This window comes from Cucumis melo, chromosome 11 (assembly GCF_025177605.1).
Source record: "Cucumis melo cultivar AY chromosome 11, USDA_Cmelo_AY_1.0, whole genome shotgun sequence".
Classification (NCBI taxonomy): Eukaryota; Viridiplantae; Streptophyta; class Magnoliopsida; order Cucurbitales; family Cucurbitaceae; genus Cucumis; species Cucumis melo.
In genome coordinates this window covers 28,938,635-28,963,491 of record NC_066867.1, presented here as the reverse complement: position 1 = coordinate 28,963,491, position 24,857 = coordinate 28,938,635, and the positions used below count along the sequence as shown (strand labels likewise).

At 33.2% G+C, this 24,857-nt stretch overlaps 3 protein-coding genes across 8 annotated transcripts in view; 1 reads left to right on the top strand and 2 right to left on the bottom strand.

Annotated features, from left to right (window-relative positions):
* Positions 1-11,832, bottom strand: part of LOC103497954 (DNA polymerase epsilon catalytic subunit A-like) — a 34,363-nt gene extending 22,531 nt beyond the window's left edge. For 2 of the 3 annotated variants that reach the window (XM_008460377.3, XM_051091809.1), the window contains exons 1-19: positions 11,507-11,831; positions 10,196-10,261; positions 10,063-10,122; positions 9,868-9,963; positions 8,756-8,916; positions 7,084-7,172; positions 6,774-6,991; positions 6,097-6,183; positions 5,738-5,872; positions 5,055-5,177; positions 4,431-4,514; positions 2,748-2,912; positions 2,469-2,645; positions 2,173-2,286; positions 1,796-1,900; positions 837-955; positions 604-745; positions 441-535; positions 50-155 (exon numbers count right to left, since the gene is read on the bottom strand). In XM_008460377.3, the coding sequence (XP_008458599.2) occupies positions 50-155; positions 441-535; positions 604-745; positions 837-955; positions 1,796-1,900; positions 2,173-2,286; positions 2,469-2,645; positions 2,748-2,912; positions 4,431-4,514; positions 5,055-5,177; positions 5,738-5,872; positions 6,097-6,183; positions 6,774-6,991; positions 7,084-7,172; positions 8,756-8,916; positions 9,868-9,963; positions 10,063-10,122; positions 10,196-10,261; positions 11,507-11,668 (2,304 nt within the window). In that variant the 5' untranslated portion in view covers positions 11,669-11,831. Of the gene's footprint in view, positions 1-49; positions 156-440; positions 536-603; positions 746-836; positions 956-1,795; positions 1,901-2,172; positions 2,287-2,468; positions 2,646-2,747; positions 2,913-4,430; positions 4,515-5,054; positions 5,178-5,737; positions 5,873-6,096; positions 6,184-6,773; positions 6,992-7,083; positions 7,173-8,755; positions 8,917-9,867; positions 9,964-10,062; positions 10,123-10,195; positions 10,262-11,506 lie in introns of all 3 variants that reach the window. The other variant, XM_017046774.2, reaches the window with a different exon arrangement.
* A 99-nt stretch (positions 11,833-11,931) lies between these two features.
* Positions 11,932-13,061, top strand: LOC103497955 (60S acidic ribosomal protein P2B-like). Its single transcript, XM_008460379.3, has 4 exons — positions 11,932-12,053; positions 12,150-12,239; positions 12,502-12,734; positions 12,846-13,061. The coding sequence occupies exons 2-4, from the start codon at positions 12,152-12,154 to the stop codon at positions 12,870-12,872; spliced, it is 348 nt and encodes a 115-aa protein (XP_008458601.1). The 5' UTR covers positions 11,932-12,053; positions 12,150-12,151; the 3' UTR covers positions 12,873-13,061.
* Positions 13,062-13,945: 884 nt separating this feature from the next.
* On the bottom strand, positions 13,946-19,451 carry LOC103497956 (serine/threonine-protein kinase D6PKL2). Of its 4 annotated transcripts, none has more exons than XR_007824895.1 (5): positions 18,805-19,400; positions 15,462-16,271; positions 14,948-15,062; positions 14,686-14,842; positions 13,946-14,235 (listed from the first exon to the last, which is right to left on the bottom strand). XR_007824895.1 is itself a non-coding variant. In XM_008460380.3 (2 exons), the coding sequence occupies exons 1-2, from the start codon at positions 19,356-19,358 to the stop codon at positions 15,470-15,472; spliced, it is 1,356 nt and encodes a 451-aa protein (XP_008458602.1). In that variant the 5' UTR covers positions 19,359-19,451; the 3' UTR covers positions 15,125-15,469. The 4 variants fall into 4 exon arrangements, 1 of the variants encoding a protein (XP_008458602.1); XR_007824896.1 differs by having other exon boundaries at positions 14,952-15,062; XR_007824894.1 differs by having other exon boundaries at positions 13,946-14,842.
* Between the last annotated feature and the right edge of the window lie 5,406 nt (positions 19,452-24,857).

Below are 24,857 nucleotides of genomic sequence, written 5' to 3'. Positions count from 1 at the left end.
AAGACTAAAAGCATAGAAGGTGATCAAGAAGTTAAAGCAATTTCCATACTTGGGCTTCCTGGATCTTGATTGAATTTCCGCTTGATTTAGCTTCAGATAATTTTCCCTTCCATACTTTATTGAGCCCTTTGTATTCATACCTTCTATCTCGAAAACTTGGATATAATGGAAAGATGCAATTCAGATTTGAAATGTAATTGATTTGGCAAGAAAAAAACAGATGCTACCTTCAATATGGCTCTCCCATAGATCTTTGTTGAATTACTTACTAGCAAGTAATTTGTTATGTTACTAGGGCATTATCCTTTTTATTTTTGCCATGCCCAACAAATACAATCCTTAAATGATACCATTCTATAAAATATCATACTTTGAACTGTTAAAAAAAGGACACTTTCTCAAGGAAATGTATTAACTTCCAACTTATCAAAATCACGTACCTACGAACAGTGTCGATATAGAAAGAGTTTTCTCTCATGCAAATCCCTGCTTCTCGAACTTCAGTGACCGGCTTATCAAGTACTCGTTTATAAGCCTGAAAAGCTCAGAATTAATATATGTCAAAAGTTGCTTTCAAACATTCAATTAAATAAGAATCGTAACCTTCTGACAGTATTTCTTTAAACGATCTTTGAGCTTTGCTTGCTGCTCCAACTTCGGAAGTTCAAGAAATGATTTTGACAACCGAACATTGCCACTATCAACAAACTCAGACTCAATTTGCTTCTTCAGATGATAATAGTCACTGAATTTGTCAAAAGTGATAAGACAGTGTCAGCAAGTCACTTCATGAAAAATAACAAAATGTAAATGGCCTAAGTGGACAGAGGGATTACCTTTTTTTAGCCATGAATACCTCTCCACGCCAAACCCATTCAAGTTTCCGTAGGCAAGTTTTCCCAGGACGATTGAAATCGCATGCAGTACAAACCTCATCTGTGACTATTGATGATGGCTGGGAGTAAACAAAAATAAGTTGTCAAAGCCATCAGAGTATGGAACTAACAGCTAGTATATTTGATTGAAAAAATAACTATTTTGGTCAAACAAGTAATCATGTCAGCGAGAATTGGGCAAAAAGTCATGTCAGTATATGTGCTCCTCAAAAGATAATTTACTTTTAAAGAGCTTGTACTAGTTAATATAGTCTAGATAATTTGACAAAGAAAATTGAGAACAAATATTCCCTTTTCATGAAACAATGCTACCCAACATAATCAAACACAAGGTCTCAACCTTTCTAGCGATAACCTCAAGAATTACATAATGCTTGCAGAAGTGTTGAAAATATGGAAGTAGTCACTAGTCAGCAAGTTGAAATTTTCAAGAAATAGATTAAGCAGGCTTACAGTTTTTCTTTCTAAACAAGAATCAAAATTTTCATTGTATATTGAAAGACAGAAAACTATTTAATGAATATAAACTTGTATCTTTTGAGCATTCGTCCTTCCATAATATCAATGAAAAGTTTGTTTCTTGTAAAAGAAATGTTTAGTGATACAAACTGTTAGAAAAGAAAACAGGACACCCAAATAAAAAAAAATACTCAAAATATCACACGAGTCTAAAGATAAAATAAGGGTGAGCAGAGATTTGCACTCATGCTTAGCAAATTTGATCCTCTTTTTTGCAAAATTTGAAAACGAAAACTCCATTACTGCTACACTTGTTAAATACAAACTCAAGGGACTTAGTTCAAAACATAGATTAACTAAAGTATAATTTGTAGTTCTCCTTTAAGATTAGAAATATGTGGTATGCTTTGACCAAAAGGAAAAGATTTTTTTTAACACACCTGAAGTCTATTTGTTAAAATAATATTAGGATACATCGCCGCCACATCAAGGTGATATATCAGAGGGCCCTCTTCGCGTACAGGCTCATCCCGCAATCTAATGAGCTGTGTTTCAGAAAGGAGAGGGAGAAAGAAAAAACAACATGGTCAGAAACGGCATCCTTGGATATGTTGAGGAAATGCCATTGACAGAAAGTGTTTTAGGCATCGTTTCCAAAAGAAAATCTCAAGGTTGCATTAACCAAAAAAGAAAACTCCAATGCTGTTGTTAATCGTTAACCAACAATAATGATAATCACATTCAGATTAGCATAAACAAAATCATTAAAAAATTTGTAATAAAATAAACCAAGGTATTAGAAAAAAGTTATTGCCACCTTTTCCATGATAGCATTCTTCACATCGCTATAATTTGATACAGACTCCAAGTCCATCTTTCCTTCTACTTGTATGGCATATTGCAGATCTCTATCCAAATTGTTTATCAATAGCTGGAAAGTATGTAGAACGATGTAATGAATGATCTTGGAACACCATAGTCAATTCAACACTTTCAAGACTAAGAGAAATATATAAACGAGGAAACTTAGTTTTCTTTTTTCTTTTAAAAAGGAAACAAGTCTTTTTATTAATAAAAATGAGAACTTTGTTGGGATGCACGACTGTGGCATACATCATATGCAGATGGATCAAGCCTAAAACTGGTAGGAAGATCAGATCTAAATACACCACTCTCAAGGCATTCTACGTGACCACCAATGTATGTCTCACTTTCAAGAAGCCGGTTGCTGTAGAACTTCTCTGGATCTGATTGATGTTTGTTAGGACACACGACATTAGCCTTGTAAGCCTGAAGCAAACATAAAATTACCAAAGAAAATGAAGATAAAAACAAATCATTGGTTTAGAAAGAAAAGGATGAACAAGCATATCTGTGAAAAGATAAGCCAACCTGAACCATTAGAAGCATTTCACAAAGTGTCCCACTTCCCTTGCGCAACACCTCATCTGGTGACATTGGAATAATGGTTGCTAAAGAAAATATGAAAGGATGAACGTAGGTCATGTACAAGTAGTATGTAGCAACAGCATCTGAAACAGAATAGGAAGCCATCATCTGCAATAACATTTGCAGTGACAAAGGAAACGGCCATTAGGAAGACACACCAAAAGATTTTAATTCACAACTCACAAGAGTCCAACTTCTAAAAAATAAATAAACATTACCAAGTAGAGTTGATAGATACAAAAATATAATTACATATCATAAACTGGCTAGCCAAATAAGAGAGAAATGACAGCCTTGAAGAAAGTCCAACTCTAAACCTTCCAGAAGTCAAAACATCAAAAAAGTCCCAGAAGTATAAAACTCCCAGGAGGAATTTACATTTTTATTGATAAATGCAAGAATTCATCCTCTCATGTTAACTGTTACATGTATTCACTGTTCATAAATGTACTTAAAAGGATATGGAACTCTTTATCTTTGGTTCGTTACATTTGGAAGACTAAAATTCCAAAAAAGGTGAAGTTCTTCTTATGGTCGCTCGCTTATAGAAGTCTGAATACTCATGAGAAACTTCCAAGAAAAATTACAATACACCGCATTTAGTCCTTCGATGTGCTGCCTTTGCTTCAAAGACAAGGAGACATTGGACCATTTATTTTTGCATTGTATCTTTACCATGAAAGCTTGGAATACGTTGTTCAGAATCTTCAATCTGGAGTTTTGCCTTCCTAGTAAGGTTGATAGTTGGATGCTTGAAGGGCACAATAGCAAAGGTTTTAGTCCGAAGGCTAACACTCTGTGGAGTGTGCTACCCGTTCCCTTTTGTGGTGCATTTGGAAAGATAGAAATAGTAAAATTGTTTAAGACAATTATAATTCTTTTGAGTCTTTTTGGACAATGTTTCAATACCTTCTTGGTGGAGTACGAATTACACCAAACACTTATGCAATTACAGTCTTTCTATGATTTTTCAACAATTGGAAGACTCTTATTCTTGAGTTTTTTCTTGGGGAGGGCCCTCTTGTCCCTTGCCCTTAGGCTGTTATCTTTTGTTCCTTGAATATATCTATTTCTTATCCAAAAAAATAGGATATGAAACTCTGATATTAAGTTTCAGTCTACCAGGGTGCTATATTGTTCAGCGATGGATGTTCAAACGAATGAGGTCTGTCTGTTTCTTTCTTTGCCTATAATGCTATATTATAGTTTCATTTGGTGTGCTCACCCGCAAAACAACAACTTAATTTGAAAGTGGAAATCACCCACGCAACAATAGCCAAAACAAAACCACCATACTAGTTGCCAAATACCCATTTTGAACTAGAAATGAACGTGCAATCATTAGCCCGTTAGTGAGAAACCAAGATTTCATTGCAAAAAGTTCAAGAATACAAACGGGCCTAGAAAAGAAACATAATAATTTGAACAAGAACAACTTAAATCAATTGCCTAACACATTATGATAGCAATTGTTACAATCCTTGATTATTTTGCCTCATTTTTATGTATCAAATTAAATATCCAAGACTTAGTCACATTTATTTTTTCTTTTTGTGCACAGGAAGCCACCCCAATATCAGAACCATGATGACTTAATTACAACAGAGAACAACTCATGTTTTCTACCTGAGGCTTTTCCTTTGCAAACCGCACCATATCCTCGGGATTCACTTCAAGAGGATCATAACCCAATTTAGCTTTTGTGACAGCCTGCCATGAGATTCAAATATAAATATCTAAATGAAATTGCATATTGTAGAAACATAGGGTCCTCTCTTGCTGTAACTGTATTGTTAGCAAAGAACTATATTTTCTATTTTCACATTTGCTGAGGTTGATGAAACCTAAATACCTTTAAAACAAGGCAACCTCAGCATCTGGGTAGACTTTCTTTTTCTTTATTCTCTGTGCTTACTCTTTCATACGTCTATTTAAATCATCAATACAGTATGAACATAAACGAGAAGTAAAGGAGAACTTCAGTATTGACAATCTCACTTTTCATGTTATTGACTTCTTAGTAATTCAAGCAACACCCATAGAAAGATATTGGGGGAAAATAGGGAAAAGAAGAGAAAAGGAGGTTCTATGTTATAGTCATGCAGGTCTTAAAGTGACGGGTAGATGACATAATCCATGCAGCTCTATGGAACCCCTTCCTAAAAAAGTAATATTCACCCAACCCATGATTAATCATTAATTCATGATCTAGTTGAAATAAGCAAAGAAATACTGATTTAAATTCTGTACCTTCAAACCATGGCTACCTTGGGGTAGATAACTATCACGCTTTACCCAGGAAAAGCAATCCAAATGACAAGCAAATTTTGAACGGCATTCCCCCTGATTCTTGTCACATTGAAATCCTACTTCCTACAAACTCAAAGTGAAAGGGAAAAGAAAATCTTTAGGAAAATTTAAGTCCCAATGTTTTGAGCAAGCACCAATCAAGAGGTTTCAATGGGTACTAAATTTAGAAAGCAAATAAAACCATATGGCCTAAGAATAATAAGTGTGTTGGCAGAAACTGTCAAGCCCACCATGTTGACAAACGCAAAACTTAACTCATTATAATTTTTTCTCTTCTTTTTTTCTTTTTCTGTTTGTCACTACAAATAATAAATCGTAAAATAATATAATACTCATGTAAGCATGAAGATTCAATGCGCAGTCAAAACATACGTAAAGAGTTTTAACTCCAAATTTTTGGGAAAAAATACATGCAAGTATTCCTCGTATCAAAAAGTACAGAAAGAAATGGACAACCACATGGAGTTTCCAAGTATATCCAGAACTGTAAAAATGAAGTTAGATCTTTGGAAACCTTCTCAAAAAGTGCAGTACAGACTACAAAGCATTCTCCTCGAGAACATAATTGAATAGCACAATCATTCTCCAAATAAGGTGGAACTTAATAAAAATAACAGACATACATCACTCATCTTAAAGCCATGATAAGCTGCTCTGCTTTCAATGAATGGCCAGTCAAAAAAATCACCATTATAAGTGACATAGATTCCAGGTTTCACCTCTCGCATATGGGAAAACCACAGTTTGAGAAGCTCTAACTGCAATAGCGAGCAAAAAAGAACTCAAATAAATAAATATCAAACCAAGGCTCTGTTAGAAATGACTTTCTAATTCTAAAGTGTTAAAATACTATCAATCACTTAGAAAATCATTCCAAATAGAGTTCAACTAACTTTTTTTGTTGAAAATGTAACGATAGCGTCTAACTAGCTTAAAGTAGATGTGCATCATAGTGCATTATTGATGGAAACAGAATCTTGACCTCATTTTTTACGTTGGTGACTTTAAAGAACCCTTCATATTCTGGTTTTGGAGTGTACTCCAAATTCTCAATATCTTCTCCAACACACTGTAGACGGTAAGAAATCACCATGATTATTGTTTTGAATACATGCATTTAGAAAAATGGTAGAAAGAAAAATTAAAGTAAATATCAGCAAAATTAACTAACTAGTAGAACCTTCATTTAATTTTCCTAAATGAACCTTAATAGATACACGACAAATAAATGAATTTATAACTTGTAGATCTCTAGTAGATTAACGATAACAATCAAAGTGTGGTAAAATCTCAAAATAATTAACAGAACTATAGAGCAAACAAAACATTTACATGCCAATAAGCCATTCTGGTCCTCGAGCAATAGGGAAATCCAATTTGATATGAGTTATCAATGCAGGATTATTTCTAAAATAGACACCATGTCAATCCATGATTATTTAAGGTACCCACACTTCTAGAATCATGAAAATTACATCGGCCAAGATTTTGCAAGAGTTTTAACTGAGCTAAACCAATTGGTAGATCCACCGAACTAAAGTGAGTAAATGTTATACAAATAACAAAAGAAACTGAGCATAATCAAGCCAAATACAAATTGCCTTCAAGAGCATACTCCTCCCCGCAGTATAGGAGTCAGGATGATATTACATACAATACCTCTCTATTGATAATCAAGTACCCATTTCCATCAACCATATAGGAAATCATCATTATCATATCATATTCAGCATCTGGGAATTTCAATGGTAGCTTTGTGGTTTCAATATCAAATGCACATATGTGAACTTCGGCACGTTGCAGAAGATCTTTTCTCTTCTCCAATGTAACACCAGTACTTGAAACACTAACATCATACCATTGTCCACAGCGTAAATCTGTCAAATAGATTTGTGTCAAAAGCAGAAAATGAAGAAATCTCTTTAGAGATGTATTAATACCTGTCTAACAAAATAAAATGAGAAATCACCATGATCAATAGCAAAGCGAACATGGTAAGGAACGTCATACTCTCGAAGATCAATAATGCATTCTAGAAAATCTTGTGGCTTTTGTTCCCTGTAATCAAGAAACAAATTAGTCCAAGACAGGCAAATAAAATTGAACTTCGTAATGCTTATCTAAGGGAACTAATAAGGGATATCTTGGGAATCGTAATAGGATATTAGTAAGTGAATAGTGGTAATTAGGTAGAGTTGAGTTGTTATAAATAAAGGGAGTTGGGGTTTGTGGAAGGGAGATCCTTTTGTTGGCATTGTCTGTAATAGGACTTGGGAAGGAAATAGCCCTCTCAAAGAAAATTACTATTCTATTGTAATATCTCTAAATATTGCAAAATATTTCTATCTTTGTATTATCTTGCAATTGGGTACCTAACCAATTGTCAATTACATGCTTGATGAGAACAATTTAAAATGAAAAAAAAAAAAAAAGAGTAAGATTTGTATGCTACAACAAACCTTTATGTCCTAAAAGGGGCTCTTGTTTGGAAAATATCTAGCATTAGATAGGTATAATACAGTTCAAATATCAATTTCTCCTACATTATTTTCCTAATGAGGTCACAAGCATCCAAATTCCTAGATCATCTACATGCAAAAATATTTTAAATGATATGTTGCTATTTTTATCAAACAAAAAACAACTCTTCATTTATATAAAGGAAAGGAATAGATGCTCAGAGTATACAAACTCCCAAAGGTGGCGAAAATTATTTAAAAAAAAAGTATATAAAAAAAGTACAAAGTCAAGAATGCGAGACAAATACATAACCAAAATGACCTACCAGAATGACAATAAAGACAGAGCAATGGAGGCCATCTCAAAGATAGGATAATTTTTTTTTGGGTTTGGGAGAAAGAAGGTTTGCTATTGGAGTCTTCACCCTTTAGAAGGCTTCTCTTGTGAATCCTACTTTCACCACATGTTATCCCTCTCCCACAAGAAAATGTCTTTGATTGGATGATTAAGATTCCAAAAAAGGTTTAGTTCATCTGTTGTCAAGTCATACTTGGTCAGGTGAATACTTTGGATCGAATATCAAGAAAATTGCCTTCATTAGTTGGTGCTTACTGTTGTATCCTCTGCCTTCCGATAGAAGAAAATACGGATCACTTGTTTTGGAGGTGTGAATTCGCAAGAACAGTGTGGGATCATTTCTTATTTGATTATATGTTGGCTCATCAGAGAAGGTACTTCGGTAGGAGATTTCCTTCTCCATCCACCTTTTTCGAGAGATATTGTGGTCTGTGAGTGTGTGCTTCGTTATGGGTTTTGTGGGGTGAGAGAAACTACAAAGCTTATAATGGGCTAAAAAGGAACCTTAATGATATTTAGACCTCTGGAAAATCCAGATTTCCCTTTGAGCTTTCTATAATTATTCTTTGAGTAACATTTACTTTCTTGATCCCCTTTCTTCAGTAGGATGTTTCAGTGGGCTTCGGTTTCTTTTTTTGTATGGTCTGGTGTTCTTTAATCTTTTTTCCTCCCAGTGACTAGCATTTCAATGTTTGATTTTTCTAGGGATAATAGCATAAATCACCGTTACTCATATTTAGATAATGTTGTCTGAAACCAAAGTACGACACCAAGGCCATGGAAACAAATACAACGCATACTAAACTTAAACCTCTATGATTCACCTTTTACCAAATAAAATAGAATCGTATGCTTCTGCAGCATCAGACTTTGCCCAGTTGTTTTCAACAACATGCAATAGTTCACTCTTCACGTTCATCAATTCTTGAACAGTGTCAAATGATAGTTTCAAATATGCCTTGCGCAATCCTGACAAATGATTCTTCTGCAAATAGGCAAACAATGATACATCATAAGTTGGAAATAGATGGATATGGATGGATATCAAGCAAGGTAAAGCAAAGAGAGCAAAAAAGTTAACCATAAAATATTCAGTAAAATCTTTCTTCAAGAAATTGGCTGCGTCTAAAGTCTTGGATTAAGATGTGAATAAAGGATGCTGCCAACCCATTTTTTTTATCCTTCCATCAGCAAGTTAAAGTTCATTAAAGCTGAACTTGCTGAATTTTGATTCAAGAGCCAGGTTGTCCAAGAGAAATCTCTTAGAGGGCGTTTGGAGTAAGGATTATTCAAGACTAAAATAACACCACATCTTGCTAAGGTAAATGCTACTTAAAAATCCTCAATTAGCTACGGTAAACATTGTTTCAAAACCCCTCATTTCCTACAATATTTAATATTTGCTACGGTTTTTACTATTTTACATTCATCATTTTTTTTTGTTCTTTGTTATAATATTTACTATTTATTTCTTGAACTAAAATAGTTTACACCTCAAATGCATGCTATTATAACCCAAACCAAATTTTCTTTAATGAATATTCAAACTTATTGGTCAAAAATTTATTAGTTAAATAAATGCTTCTGTTTTAAGTAAAGATATTCATTCGAACATCTGACAAAGAGAAACCAACTCGAACAGCATTCTAACTTCTGGATGGGGTACACTTGCAAAATGTTTCTGTACTTATGATGACTTCCACAAGCAACTAAACTCTAGAACACAATTCTTGCCGTTGTTTTACATGTAAATAATATCTTCACAAAATAATACAAGCGCACAAATGACTGGAATTGGTAGTTTCTTACATTCATATTGATATTCTTCCCACCTAAAAGCTAAAATACCTTCTTTTTTTAGCACCATTTAAGAATGAAAATTAAAGGCCTAATTAAAGCAGGCAAACAATGTAAATACATACATGAGAAAACTTACAAGATCAAGGTCTTCTTTTTCTAAAATCTCAATATCAGCTATTCGACCTTCATAACGGCGTCTCAAATATGCCTCCACATCAGTTTCCATTTTATCCTACAGCGTATGCACCAATTTATTGACATAAACATTTTTCAACAAAATTGATAGAAGAAGATGAAGCAAACAGCATGCTAACTATATGCGGTCATATACCTTTGTGGCTGCATAGAAATAAGGACGAAATTTATATTTTGACTTGAAACTGCTCCCATCCTGTACCAAACTCGAATAAGATACAACTTATACGTTATATACAATCTAAAACAGGTATGTTATGCCATTTTACCTGTGTCACAAAATAAAGATCAATACAACTATAGACCTTTCCAGTATCCTGATCCTCCAAAGATGACTGCAAATTTACAATCAAGAATTAATGAATTTTTAATCTGTTCATACCATAGACTGAACAATATATGAGTAAACAATGAATTGCAATACAAAGTTTTTTTTAATTTCAGTAAATACAAATTGTGGAATATAAAATCTGAAACAAGGATCGCAAATAAAATGCAAATTGCAAAACATAGAACAAAAACATTTTGCAATTTTCTCTTGCACTTCAATCTTATGATAAACAATATACGGCATTGTCTTGTCAGACTAAAAAGTGAGTCCATCTCTTTAAAAGAAAAACACCCTAAAATATACAAAAAAGATTCCAACATCTTTTTTTTTTTTTATATCTGTAAGTGTCGGATCAACTTATGCGCACCTTGACTAATCTATCAGGACAACCCATCTGACTCTACAACATTTGGGTGTCAAAGAAACTCATGGAAAATTAATTCCTACGTAGGTGACCATCATGGATTGAACTCATGACCTCTTAGTTAGTTATTGAGGCTATTTCTCCCTGGGCCAACTCCTTTTTACCAATAGACCAAGTCATGATGGTTTTTCCATCATCATTTATTGAATATAAAATTACAAGTTCAAGCTGTATATCGGAAATAAAATATGTTAAGAGACAAGCTAACAATGTCTTGTGAGGTCATAAAAATCAAGAGAGTTTAGGCACCAAAGTGTGTAATTATGGCTCCCACCTTGCCTGAAGAAGACTCAAAAATTGTCCGAGGAGAATAGTTGAAGTGAAAGAAAGTTGGCCCAGGACATTCACAAATATAAATAACAATAATTATTAGATGAAGTGTTCCATTTCTGATCATTTTTTCCAAAAGAAAATCACTTTGCTGTAAAATTGGAAATCATAACAGTAAAAAGTAAGCGCCTTGACGCTTGACCAAATAAGTTCACTTATACTCCAACTCCAAGGCTCCCGCCACTAAAAGTCAAAAACTATTTCAACTTAACAGCTCACCATATCACAGTTGATTTCGTAATTGGGTAATTGGTGCATCATATGGCTTTATATTTTTCTTGTCCTCTCTTCAGACACTAAATTTCTCTCCAAGGAAAAAAATATTTGAAAGAAAGCACTACCAAATTATACTTCAAACTCAAGACAAAAATTCCACATCCTAAATTATCCTTACTTTAGCCAAAATCATCCAGTGCAAAAAATTTCATGGTGGAAAGAAACAGAAAAGGCAAAAAGAAACTACAATAGCAACCAGATTCTACAATATTCACTTACAGAAGCGAAAGTGAGCAACCATCCAAGCCTTTTATCGCCTTCAGAGAAGAGATCAAATCCAAGTTTCGATTCGATCTCCTCCTCAGCTGACCGAATTACCCTCTGCTTCTTCGACCTACTACTCTTTTCGGCACGGCCTCGCCGTCGGCTTTCGCCGCTCATTATATAACTTGCCGGTCACCAACAAACGCCAAAAAAATCAGAGAAACACAAAAATTCTTCCGATAAACAGGAGACGAAAAAGAGAAACGGCGAGAGACTTTTCAGAAACTCTGCTTCCAAGTAAAATGCCGCGACACTGTCCCTTCGCCATAGATGATTTTCCCGCGCAATTATACACCTTTTTATTATTTTATGACGAAAATACCCCACTCGTTAGTACAGGCCCGATTAAGGCCCATACACCGTTTTCGGCCCACGAAAAGGCCCAATAACTGAACCCTAATTATAAATAATTCCATCCGTCCAGTTTTTTGCTTCCACTCTTTGACTGACGGCTCCGATCTCTCCCACTCTTCGTTGCGGCTTCTGTTCCGAACTTTCTCAAGTACTCTTTCATCTCCCAATCTTGGTTTTTTCGATTGATTTTTGCTGTGTAAGTTCTTCTCATTGTAGTGTTTAATATTTGATGTTGTTGAAACAGGAATGAAGGTAGTCGCTGCATATTTGTTGGCCGTTCTAGGTGGCAACACCAGCCCCGGAGTCGATGATGTGAAGGCTATTCTTAATTCAGGTTCTTCTATTGCAAACTATTTGTCTTTTAATCATAGATTTATTTGCTACTCCACTGGTTGTTTTATTGCTTTCCGAGATAGATTTGATGCTCTAGGATTTGAAAATTTGAAGTGATTGGACTTTGTTCGATTCGAAAGTCTAGGTTAGACTGCAGTTTGTTCATGATTTAGTTAGGGAGGAGCTGTAAATTAAGTGAAAATCTTGAATGGGCAGTGTAACTGAATTTGCATTAAGGTGGGGTTTTTAATTTTTATGTTCAGTTGGGGTTGAGATAGATGAAGAGAGGATCACCTTGCTCCTATCGGAAGTTAAAGGAAAGGATGTCACAGAGTTGATAGCCTCAGGACGGGAGAAGTTGGCATCAGTGCCGTCTGGTGGTGGTGCAATCGCCGTCTCCGCCTCTGCCGGCGGTGCCGCTGGTGGTGGTGCAGCACCAGCCCCAGCCGAGCAGAAGAAAGAAGAGAAGGTCGAGGAGAAAGAAGAATCCGACGATGTAAGTGTTTAAGCTTCACCCATTTTGATTTGCTTTGATGTGTTCCAATCTGTGAATGACTTGCTCTATGAATTTTATGTTACCTAAATTTTATGTTCCATCTTTCTGCAGGATATGGGTTTCAGCCTCTTTGACTAAGCAACTTATTTGGTGTCGTTATCAGTTAGTGTTTTTAGTTGATTTTCGTTCAAGTTTCCGGGCTTTGGTAGCTTGGTAGGGTTTTTTCTTTTTTACTTGTTTTGGAACTCAAAAATTTTGATAGAGGAAAGTTCATTTGTTCAACTTCAATATTTCAGTAATTACTGTCATTTGACTACTTGTGATTTATACTTCCCACTGTCTCTCGTCTCCCTGTTCATGATTTGTTTTGGCTTATGCTAATTTGCATCACTGATTGTTTTTATATTATGTGTGAGTCTGACAATTACATAGGAAATTTTCATGCTTTTACTCAATAAACCTGATTTATCAAATTTTTCAGGTTGAATTGTCAATTTGGTTCAGAAAGTTAGAATTTAGTGATTGCGTTTTAGCTTTAGGATTTAGTTCTCATTTTTTTTTAGAGAAATATATAGTTTTTTTGTTTTTAAAATTTTATCAATTTTATTTGAGTTCTTTTTTAGAATAAAGGAGAATTGTTATTAATAGTAAAAAAAAATATTTATAAATATAGTGAAAATTTTAAATAAATTGTAGAAAGTTTGATGAACTTTTTCATATTTTATTAATAGTTTCAATATTTTGTTATAATTTTGACTCTCTCAAAATAATTTGAGAAACAAATTAATGGTTTTCTGGAGTGGAACAAATTATCCATTGTTTCTGAAATACTAAAGTTGCTTATTAAGGAGATTGATAATGGGCTATTTGCTTAAAAATGTTAGTAATAACAAATTTCCAATTACTTGTATGTAGTTATAGTGATTTCAAATCCGTGGGCATTGATATAACAATGTAAATGTCTAATGTGTAATTCTAACTTCTTTACGAGATCATGTTTCTGGTTTTTAAAGTGTCAACTCAATCCTGCTTCTACAAATTGTCCTGAATCCATAGAAGTTATAACTCATCAACTCAATCTTTGATAGATTTTCTGATTCATGTAAGCTAATTTTTTAGAGTTCAGACCAATGGGATATATTTTGTAGTTCAAACGCTTTCTAAAAAGCTTGCTTTGAAAGGACACTAATAGCCATACTTAGCTGCACGGATTAGAAAAACCAATGAGAAATATATGATGTCAGGACACTAATAACAATACTCAGCTACACAAATTACAAGTCAGGGTCCGTTTGATAAAAAGAACAGTACAAAATTGTTCACATTTTAATTTATTCTGAATCTAATTACTAAATTTACAACTATTTTCATAAGATATTCTCTTCTTTGCCATCAAGACATCAAAGCCAAAACAAATGATACCAAAAATCTTTTCCAATTATTGGGATGAAAATTATATGGCTTTTGGTGCAATACTTGTCCGCATGTCCCCGTTTCATTCCTAGAACAGAAAGAGAGTTAGTTGGAAGAAAGAGTGAGGGACTGTTAAGAAATCCAAGATTCTACATCTACCCAGTCTACTTGAAGATCTGTCTGAGTTTCTTACCTTTTTTGCTCTTCATTTCCATGTGATGATATTGTTTAAAGTCGGATGGAGAAGACTTTTTAGCAGAATTGTCAAATGATCTCTCTTACTTTTAGACATGAAAATGAGAGGGGCAGCATGCAGTTTAGGAAAGGTGATAGACATGCAGCTAATTGAGACAATGGGAAGCAGACATATTGAATAAATCAAAAAGGGAAAAACCAAAGGCTAATAATCAAAGCAAAGGCATTACAAAACTACAGGAAAACAACTGCTCAGAAACAATTGTGTGCTTGTGCCCACAACCCCACATTTATCTTCTAAACAAAACAACCCATGTGGATAAACACAAAAATTAGATAATACCTATTTCGTCCATGACCTATCAGCTATCGCCAGCTACTTTGCTATTGCAATCCCTCAACAGAAGATCAGATGTATGCCTTATGTACGTGTCTCTGATGACACCAAGACAGGGAATGGACGCGAGTGCACCATGGGAAGCACAAATAAGAGGCGGCTTCTGCTAGGTAGAAAGACACCAGATGAATCAACATCTTATCAAAATGAGAGATATTCTAAAATATTGATAGCATAGGATAATAGAAAAATATGCTTCGTTACGTACCAACCAAATCAATACAAGTTTAGAAACCAATTTGATGGAGAGACGAGACCAACTGTATGTTCGTAACTTAGTTGAAAGGATGAGAATTGTTTGTTTGTAGAGAGAATCTTCATTCCTGAGAACATTGTTTTATGTATTTAGGTTCACCAACTGTCAAAGAGGCTTTATTTGAACAGATGCATCAAATTCAAGGCACTTTTCTTACCATTGCATGATAAGATATTTTATATTTTGCTCAGCTGAGTTAACTTTTGGATTAGAATCTAAAGAAGACGCGAGATCTAGTACAACTATTATAAATATAACTCTACAATCTCAACCAACTAGCTAATATGGTTGAGGTTGTCTCTCTCTAGGTCATAGCTTAAAACTATATTTCAATGAAGTGTGCTTTATTAATATATGCACATTAAGATTTACAGAGGCCATGTGCTCGCAAAATAGGCTGTGGAAAATTGTGCGACCGTTGCTGGCTGAAAATAACTAATCCCATAATGAAACCAATCTTGCTTACTTTAGCCACTAATAATACTCCACTGGAGCTTCTGTGCAGCTTTCATCCGATGCAATTTTCTCTCTACTAAAAGGTGGAGGAGTAAATGGTGGCGACGTGCATCTCAATAATGCCCAATTTACCCCTTGAAAAAATGAATGGTGCTTGATCGCCGATGACCCTGTCGTTGATCCCAGCCGTCTCGACGGGTCTTTGATCAATAACTGAGAGATGAGGTCCTTAGCTGCTGTTGGCACTGCTGGTTCCTTAGGGAACTCAAGAGCTCTAGCAACTATATTGGCCAAGGTCAGCTCATTGTCCATGCCTCTAAAGGGTGTCACTCCATAAAACAACTCAAACACAAACACCCCTAAAGTCCACCAGTCCACTGCGCTTCCATGACCCTCACCTGAGACAATCTCCGGTGCCAAGTACTCGTGGGTACCGACAAATGACATTGACCGGACGTCAACTGGTTCAGCGACAAACTCGGGTCCATTCCGATGTCCAGACTTCTTCTTTCGCTTGCGTTTTGGGTTGAAACATGACACAGCGGGGACTATACAGTTTGGAAGTATGCACGAGGATGATGTGAAAGGAGGGGCATCAATTTGATAGTCCTTTAACGGGGCGGTGCCATTCATCGGATTTTTAGCATTGATAACCTGTGGGGTCGCCGTTGAATCCTCGCACTTCAAAGAGAGATCAAAATCAGTGAGCATGATATGGCCGTCCGATCGTACCAGTACATTTTCCGGCTTCAGATCGCGGTAAACGATCCCCATCATGTGAAGGTATTCGATAGCAACCACTATCTCCGATGCATAGAATCTACAAAGCAAACAACAAATGTCAATCAAAACTATAAGAAATGATAAAATATAGTGTGACGGAGACTTGACACAAAGTCAAAAGCAGACAGGAGAGCGCGAGAGAGAGAAAAGAGAGAAACAAAACATCAAACCCTAGCATGTCTGGGGAAATGGCTATTCCTATTGGCCCTATATACAGAACAAAAATAGCAAAAGAACAAGAAAGAAATAACGAAGTGTCTGTAGACTTTTTAGGCTTTTAGCTTGTGGGCCGACCACATAGCTAAATCAATGGTATTGGTATTACGTGGAGTGGCTCCAAAAAATTTCCCTTTTTATTGTATCTATGTCTCGTCTCCTCAGCCTGGCTAGTTAAAGTTGTCACACAATAAGGATATTAAAAAAATAATGTGCTTTCACATTTTAAATCATCCGAAAGAGAACCTTCCCCATTATTATTGTAACATGGGAATCCTTGGATTCTTGCATATCACATGGTTATTAACTTATTACAGAACATTTTGAAGATTTGACAAAACGCGAGATGGACGATGAGGGATTGGCCATCTTAGATTGGAAACAGAAGGGCTGTCCGGGGTAAGTTTCTGTGAAATGGTTCGTAAAATGATCCCACAAATCCAGCTTAAGCACGCAGACCTAGGTGATTTGGAATTCTAATTCCTTTCGAGATCTCAAAATCTTGAAGAAAGGACATGTGAGCCCCTCACTGATGCTAAAGAGTAACCACTAGAATTGTTTGTATGCCAGTTTGATATTTTGGCCATATGAACTTCTAATGTATGTATTTATAGTGCCTGTCTTGGACCCTACATCATCACTGCCCCCACCCCCACAAAAAATAATAAATAAAGCAAAACTAATTGTTGAAGTAAGATAGAGAACTATTTTGCGGGCAATAGTAATAAATGGACAAACATTAACAAGCATACTTACCATTACTTTTTCTCTGATTTATTTATTTTGGTTCATTTACTTTACTTGCTAGTATGGTGGCAAACTTTTTCTATAATAAATTAAGACAACCTGCAAAAACTTATGGGACTTGCACAAAAATTATGACGCCTTGCCATGAAACTAAGTGAAAGTTTAGTAGGAGTTTATCTAACCAGCTGGTATGGCATAATAATAGATGGATATAATTCAATATGAGCTGGCTTTTCTCCACCAATGGAGACTTTAGGGGTAGTTGCCTTTGTTTCCAGAGAGAATAAATTGTCAATTAACAAATAATTAATGCGATGGGGACCCTCCTATACTTCTTCCACACAACGCCATCCAAACCGACATGGTCAAAGTACAAACTAACTAAAATAGTTAAATGGGTCACTTTTTTTCCTTCAAGGAAGCGAAGGTTACCTATAAGGACATATTTGGACTAAGGAATAAGAGTTGAGGAGAGAATGAGTAATAACTTCATTTCTTGTTTAGATTAAGAAATTTATGGATCCTCCAACTAAAAACATCAATTTTATAATTTATTAACTATTTTCACGATCGACCCAACTAAACAAATCTAACTCCAACTCATAAGTTGTTTTTTTTACAAAATTACTGAAAATAACCCAAGCATCGTAAAAGTTCAATAAATACTTATACATACATTATTCTAAATTTATTTTAAGAATATTATCAAAACCACCACTTGTCATGAAGGATAAAAATTTGTATGTACAGGTTTGTCTCGAATAATCACTATAAAAACAATTTTGAATACTCTTATCGTATGGATCCTTCATAAAAATTAATTGAGAAAAATAACTAACATGATTTCTCAGATGCTTCGTTCTAAAACAAGTTTTTAATAAAAACAACTCACAAACAGCACCTTAAGATGACATTTCTGGTCCACCCAGTGATTTGAGCTTTCGTGGTTGCTCCACTTGGAACAAATTTCTCAAAACACCGCTGGCAGTAAAATTATTAATTAATTTTAAAAAAAAAAACTAAAAAGTCAGCAGAGAAAACGAACATTGACCTTCTAATTTGGATCCTATTGGAGAGCCCAGGGACATCGACTCTCGAGCTCACGTGGACCTTGCCTCATCAGATCACAAAGTCCAAGAAAGCACTCATGAACAGTCCCAGTTTCTCTCTAAATTAACTGTCCTATCCACCCTTCTTCCATTAACGAAGCTAAAGATAATCCAGTGCCAACACTGCCACAGTAACATCATATTCCCATCAAATCCCTCAAACGACAATGACCAACCTGCTGGTCCCCACCTCTGACCCTCATACCGGTCATGTCAGAATGTGGGCCCCTTCCCTCGTATCGTCACTTTTCCTGAGCATGCATCTTCCCGTCTTACTCTACACTCGCCCGCACCAGAGCCCAACCCGAGTACCCAATCCCATAATTTCAAAATTATTTATTTCGAAAAAAAAAAAGAAAAAGAAAAGTTCACTCTCTGGAGTTGTAATTTGTATAATGTACTTTGTGCGTGCAATTATAATATAATGAAATTGGAATCGGAACTAAAGAGATGAATGATGATGATGATGATGATTCATTGATTTGCTATTGTACGCACCTCACGGCGAGTTCATCGAATCGTTTGTTAGGTTGCCGTTGTCGGAGAACATGGAGGTCGCCGCCGGGACAAAACTCCGTCAAGAGACAGAGCCACTTCGGTGAGTCGATACTAGCATAAAGCGTCGGTAGAAATGGATGGTCCAAAGACTCCAAAATCTCCCTCTCAGTCCTCGCTCTTCCTTCTTTACTCCGACTCGCCAGTTCCTTCTTATCCATTACCTTCGCCGCAAACAAGCATCCATCAGTTCCAGCGGACTTGAGACCGGAGAGGTAGACGGAGCCAATGTCACCGGAGCCGAGGCGGTGGAAGAACTTAAGGTCAGAGAAGGCGAGTTGGCGAAACGAAGATTCGGATCGGATCCGGTTAACAGCGGACCAGCAAGGGTCGGAGGAAGGCGCGTGAGGTTTACTGAGAATGGAAGGGATGTTAAGGGAGGAAGAGGAGGCGGTGAGAGTGGTCTCAGAGCCGGAGCTGGTGCTGCGGTTGGTGTTAGTAGAGTTGAAGCTGAGGCTTTGCAGGTCGTCGGCGATGTCGTCTGGAGAAGACTCCATTGGAGAAGAGGACGAAGGAAAAGAAGAAGAAGAAGAAGAAGACGAGAATGCGCTTGAAGAGCCAAGAGAGGTGCAATGGAGTGATTTTTGAAGAGGAAAACTTGGGCCGGGTCAATGGGCTAATTGGGCCCAGTGGGGGCCCATTTTGGAAGGGCCAATTTGCCTAAATTTTGGTTGCCATGTTGGACCGGGTTCATTAGACATCTCCAATCATACGTGCCGTATCTTCGGGGACTATTCGTAAATTACGCTCAAAGTTTCCTAAACTAAAAATAAAATATGTATTTATACTCTACACTTTCATCTATTTAATATATATATATATATATATAATAAAATATATATTTCTATACATTTTTAGAAAGGAAATAAATATATGGAAAATTAGTATTTATTTCAAATCCTATTTCAATCGTAGGGAAGATCTAATGTCTATTTTATTTTGTCTTGCCAACTACGTGAATCTTTTATCACTGCTCCCCACCCCACCCCACCCCCACACAAAATAACAATTTTTTGTTTTCAAAATTTACTTTATATATTTTCAAATTTGTAATATTAGCTATGTTCTTGATCCAAATCAAAACTTAATTTTGTAAAATATTACCTTTACAAGTATAATGATTTTATTCTTACATGTCCTAAGTTTAGGAATTAAAATATTACAAACTTACAAGTACAATAACTATGGATCATGGATATGTTTGTTTGGTTTAACTTTTCACTTGTTTAATTTTTCACAATCATTCAAAATAGTTTTTGAAACACTTTGGATGTATTCTAAACCATTGTTATAAAAAAAATTAATAAAGATGACTTTTTAGAAACAGACTTAGCAAAATTATTTCTAGATTTTCCTTTTACAATCAAAGTAAAATCTAAAGATTTGAACTTAAGTGCTAGCTCACATGAATGTTAATTGACGTGTTGACAAATTAAAGATAATTTCCAATCAATTTTACACATACAAACATGTTTAAAAAAACCAATAAATAATACAAATTATTTAACGTGGGACTATATAGGTATATATTATCATGAATAACTAATATGATTTTGTTTAATTGTTAAAAATTATACTATCAACGTCAAAGTCTAAGTTTCAATGCCATAAAATCACGTATTGTTGAGAAAATATACAAATTAATTTTCTTCGATGAAAAAAATGAAGTATGCAAATAAGTTATATAAAAATGCAAAGATGAAAAATAGTCCAAATCTAAGAAGAAAGGAAATTATGATTTAAACTCAAATTAAAAATTCATATTTACAAACCGTTTCTCATTTTTCTTTGGATCCACTAAAGTTTAAAGAAAATGTAAGAGAAGAGTATTAAACCTCTAACCATCTAGGTAAGATTATCAACGTGGGTGTAACAAATGACAAAATAATTTATACACATTTCAAAGATTGTTATAAACACCAAAATAAATCATAGGATACCTTTTCTTCTTTTCAATCTCTCATTTAATTAGAGTGGTTGTATATTTATAGGTTATTCTCGCACATTTAATGAGAATCACCCATTTATGCCTAAATCTTTAGAAATAACTTATTGTTGTTAATAATAATAAATAAAACATTTATAAACATCTCAATGTAAAACCAATTAACCTTAAAATAAAATCAACCAAAAAAAAACAATAATTAAGAATCTTGCATTTGAATTCAAAAATCAAAATTTATCTAGTTGAGATAGACATTAATTGATTTGATTATTGATATATGTATATATATTTGATAAATAAATCGAAATTAATTTATATATTAATTATTATGTTCTATAATAGAACAATTTAAAACTTTTTCGTTTGTTTTATAATAAGATAATTCAAAGAGAAGCTTTACCAAAATTATTGACAACGTAAAACATTAGGTTTAGTTATAGCAATCACATCACTAGGAGTAGCATTTTTCTAAAACCAAAAAAAGAAAGTATTCTTTTAAAAATAGTTAGAAAATAAAAAAGCTCATCCACTCTATGGCATATTTTATACATTGTATAAATATAGACGTTGATAGAGTATGCTTTTTAGATATAGATAATAATAATAATGGATACCCTACAACATTAAGTAACGCCATATGATATGAATTTTCAATAATATATATAATAGGTGACAATAATTTAATAAAGCTATAGTTTTGAACATTATCTTAGTATATGGTCGGAGTTTCATCATGCAACTTCTTCCTAACATGCCACATGGACTCTTTAATCTCTAACAACATATGCTTAAATTTATTATTATTTGTTTTTTTTTTCTTTTTTTGTTGAAGATAGCTTGGATTCATTATTAATTTTAAAGTTCAATTTTCACTAAAAAATTCCAATTCCATGTTATTGAACAGTAAGTTTAAATAATAAATATAATTATTTTTAATATCATTTGTTTATCAGTATAATAACATTTTCCAATATTTAAAAATGTTTTTAATAGTTTTATCTTCTAGAGTAATCCCTTTTTAATTTTTTTATTCTATCTAAAAATTAGGGACAAAAGGGATGTATTTCAACTAATTAAACATCATGTAGTTTATGGTTGAAATTATCTTTTTTTATCTATACTTAAAAAAGAAAAAGAAATTTACATTACAAGGGCTCACCACTTTTTATTTGTGATAAACTGCAATAGATAGACTATTATCTGTATTTGACTCATATAGTAACCTATCGCGGTCTATTATTATAAATACAAGTTGTGACATTTTGCTAGAATTATAAATATTTTTTATATAGGTTTCTCACTTAAAATAATTCAAAAAGTAAAATTGACGATGGATTTCTCAATTTTATTTTTTTAAGTTGAAAATATGATATAGTTTTTTTAGTACAATAATTGAAGGTAGAAAAACTACAAAACCTTATGATTACTAGTACATTCGAACGTTGATAATGTTTGGATATATTTATTACTTTTTTATGGTTTCTTGTTCTCACTTTCTAGTTTTTATCCAAAAAGAACATAATCATTAACACTTTTTCTCCCTTATTTATATATAAATTTTGTTGTGAAAACACGTTTATTTAGAAAGTTCACCGATGTGTATTACTCTCTCAAAAACCCAATATTTATAAGTAATTTGGCAAGCTATAAGTGAAATGGATAATAACTACCCTTAGTGAAATACATGACTACTAAAAATTGACATTTTCAAAACACATAACGATAACATAGGACTTGGATGAGAAAGAGCGACAAATGCTTATATGGACACTCAGCTTAATGAATAATGAACATTTATTTATCTAATATTTATAATAATTTGTTATGTTAGTTCTAATTATTCAAGTTAAATTTCGGACAAATAGAAATAAAATTTGTTTTTGTCAAATAATTTTGATTAAAAAATTAAGAGAAAGTTAAAACCAATTTAAAAATAATTCAAATGGTCCAATCATATAAACCCCTAATTTGTTATGATCATACTTATGTTTATTTACCAATTAAAGCAAGTCTAACCTTTGATCATGTAACTTTTAATTACCTAGGCAATTTTAAAAAAAAAAAAATTTTGTATTAGTATATTTCTTCTATATAGTTAAGGTTAAAAAAGATGGGACAAATTAAAAATGAAAATATTTTAAACGATGCAAAAGTTATAAAAAAATGACATACGAAAATATAAAAGCAAATATTAATTTATATCACTAAACTATGAGATTGTATAAATTTAAGTCATGAATTTTAGAATTGTATCCATTTAAATTTCAAACCAACAGTTGTATTAATCAGGACCTTTTGGGACTAATTAAATTAATACAATTCTAAAAATTTAAGAGTTTAAATTGATATAATTCTAAAATTTTGGGATTAAATTGATATAGTTATTAATTTTAAGCCTATTTCGATAAATAGAATTCATTGTTGAAAGTGTAAACTGATATTTTTCTAAAATCTAAATTAAAGTGAGATTTAGATGGAGAAGCAAAGCATGGAGACTTTTAATGATGGATGAAATAATTACACATAAATCACTATTTTAATATTTGGAACAAAATTTAGTAATCCTCACCATGTGACCAACCACAAAAAGTTCAAACCCAATCATGAATAATACTATTAACTTTCCCTTTGGGTTTTTCTCAAAATATACCTAAATTCAACCTCTATTAATGATTAATCTTATTTTAGTATTCTACTAAAAATTATTAGGTAAGTCATGTAGTCATTATGTTTATGCTTTTAATGTTAGATTTAATTTGAATTTTTTTTATGATAATATATCTTACAAGAATATACTTTCACATATATAGTCTTGTCAATTTATTAAATACATTTTGAAAAAATTGAAAAGAAGAAAATAGTGTTTAAAATGGTGACATTGTTGTTTTAAATTTAGTTTAGAGTTCAAACCTGCTTTTAAATAAATACGAAAAAAATTAGTTCACGAGATAAGTACCTAAAAATTGAAAAGACAAAGATAATTTGAAAATAAATATGATTGTTTATCGATTGTGATATTAGTTTTCTTGATTTGTTTTCAGGATACAGTATTACAGATGCAAAGTGAAAACTTAAACTTTAGATACACGTGTTTTTAGCATAAGGATGCTCATCAATTTAGTTTTCATTCACCATAGAATAAAAGTTATAAATATGTCTTATAAATGAACAAAAATAAAGTTTTGAATATATTTTATATTTAACAAAGGTATGGAAATTCAAATATGACTTTTACGACTATAAAACAAGTTGTTACTCTCCTAATGTTAGAACCGTGCGTAATAAAATCACTTTAAATATTTAAAAGTTTACATTCTCATTGTTATTTACTAGTGAGATCAAAATGCCTGAAGAGAAAGCTCCTCACAAATCTCTACAATAGCACGATATTATTCACTTTAGATTAAATAGTCATACGTAATAATATTCCTACTGATGTTTTAACTAAAAGATATTTTATACAATCGAATGTTATTTTTTCTTTATACTCTTACTCTATCATATTTTTTTTTTATAACTTGCTTCTGGCAATCCCAAAAAGATTCAACCGTTTAAAAATGATAAGTAAATATCTAATTGATAAAATTTGTCAGAATGCACCCTTTTTAAACAAAATTTTTTATATACGTAATCGTTTGTATCAACTAGCATATATCAACTAATATAATCTGTCTCATAGAACAATCTTCTTAACCATACAAACACTTTACAATTTGTAAGTTATTAAATTATAGGCAAGGTAGCATTGGTAAGTTGAACTAATTTCCTCAAACTTTTTATCAAAGTCCTTTATTTATCGTTAGGTCAACCGATGATAATTTCAACTATACAATTTTCTAAACCATCAATAACTTTTTTTCCTTTTTTTTTTTTGACAAGTCAAAAAACTCAATTTAAACCAAGCATATGCCGTGATATAAAATTGCATTACAAGATTTTATTTAACAATTTTTTTACTATATTAATATTTTTAGATTTATTTAAAATATTAAAAAGAGTTATTTAACTTGTTAATAATCTTCCTCGAAAACAAAAATTCGAATTTTCATTT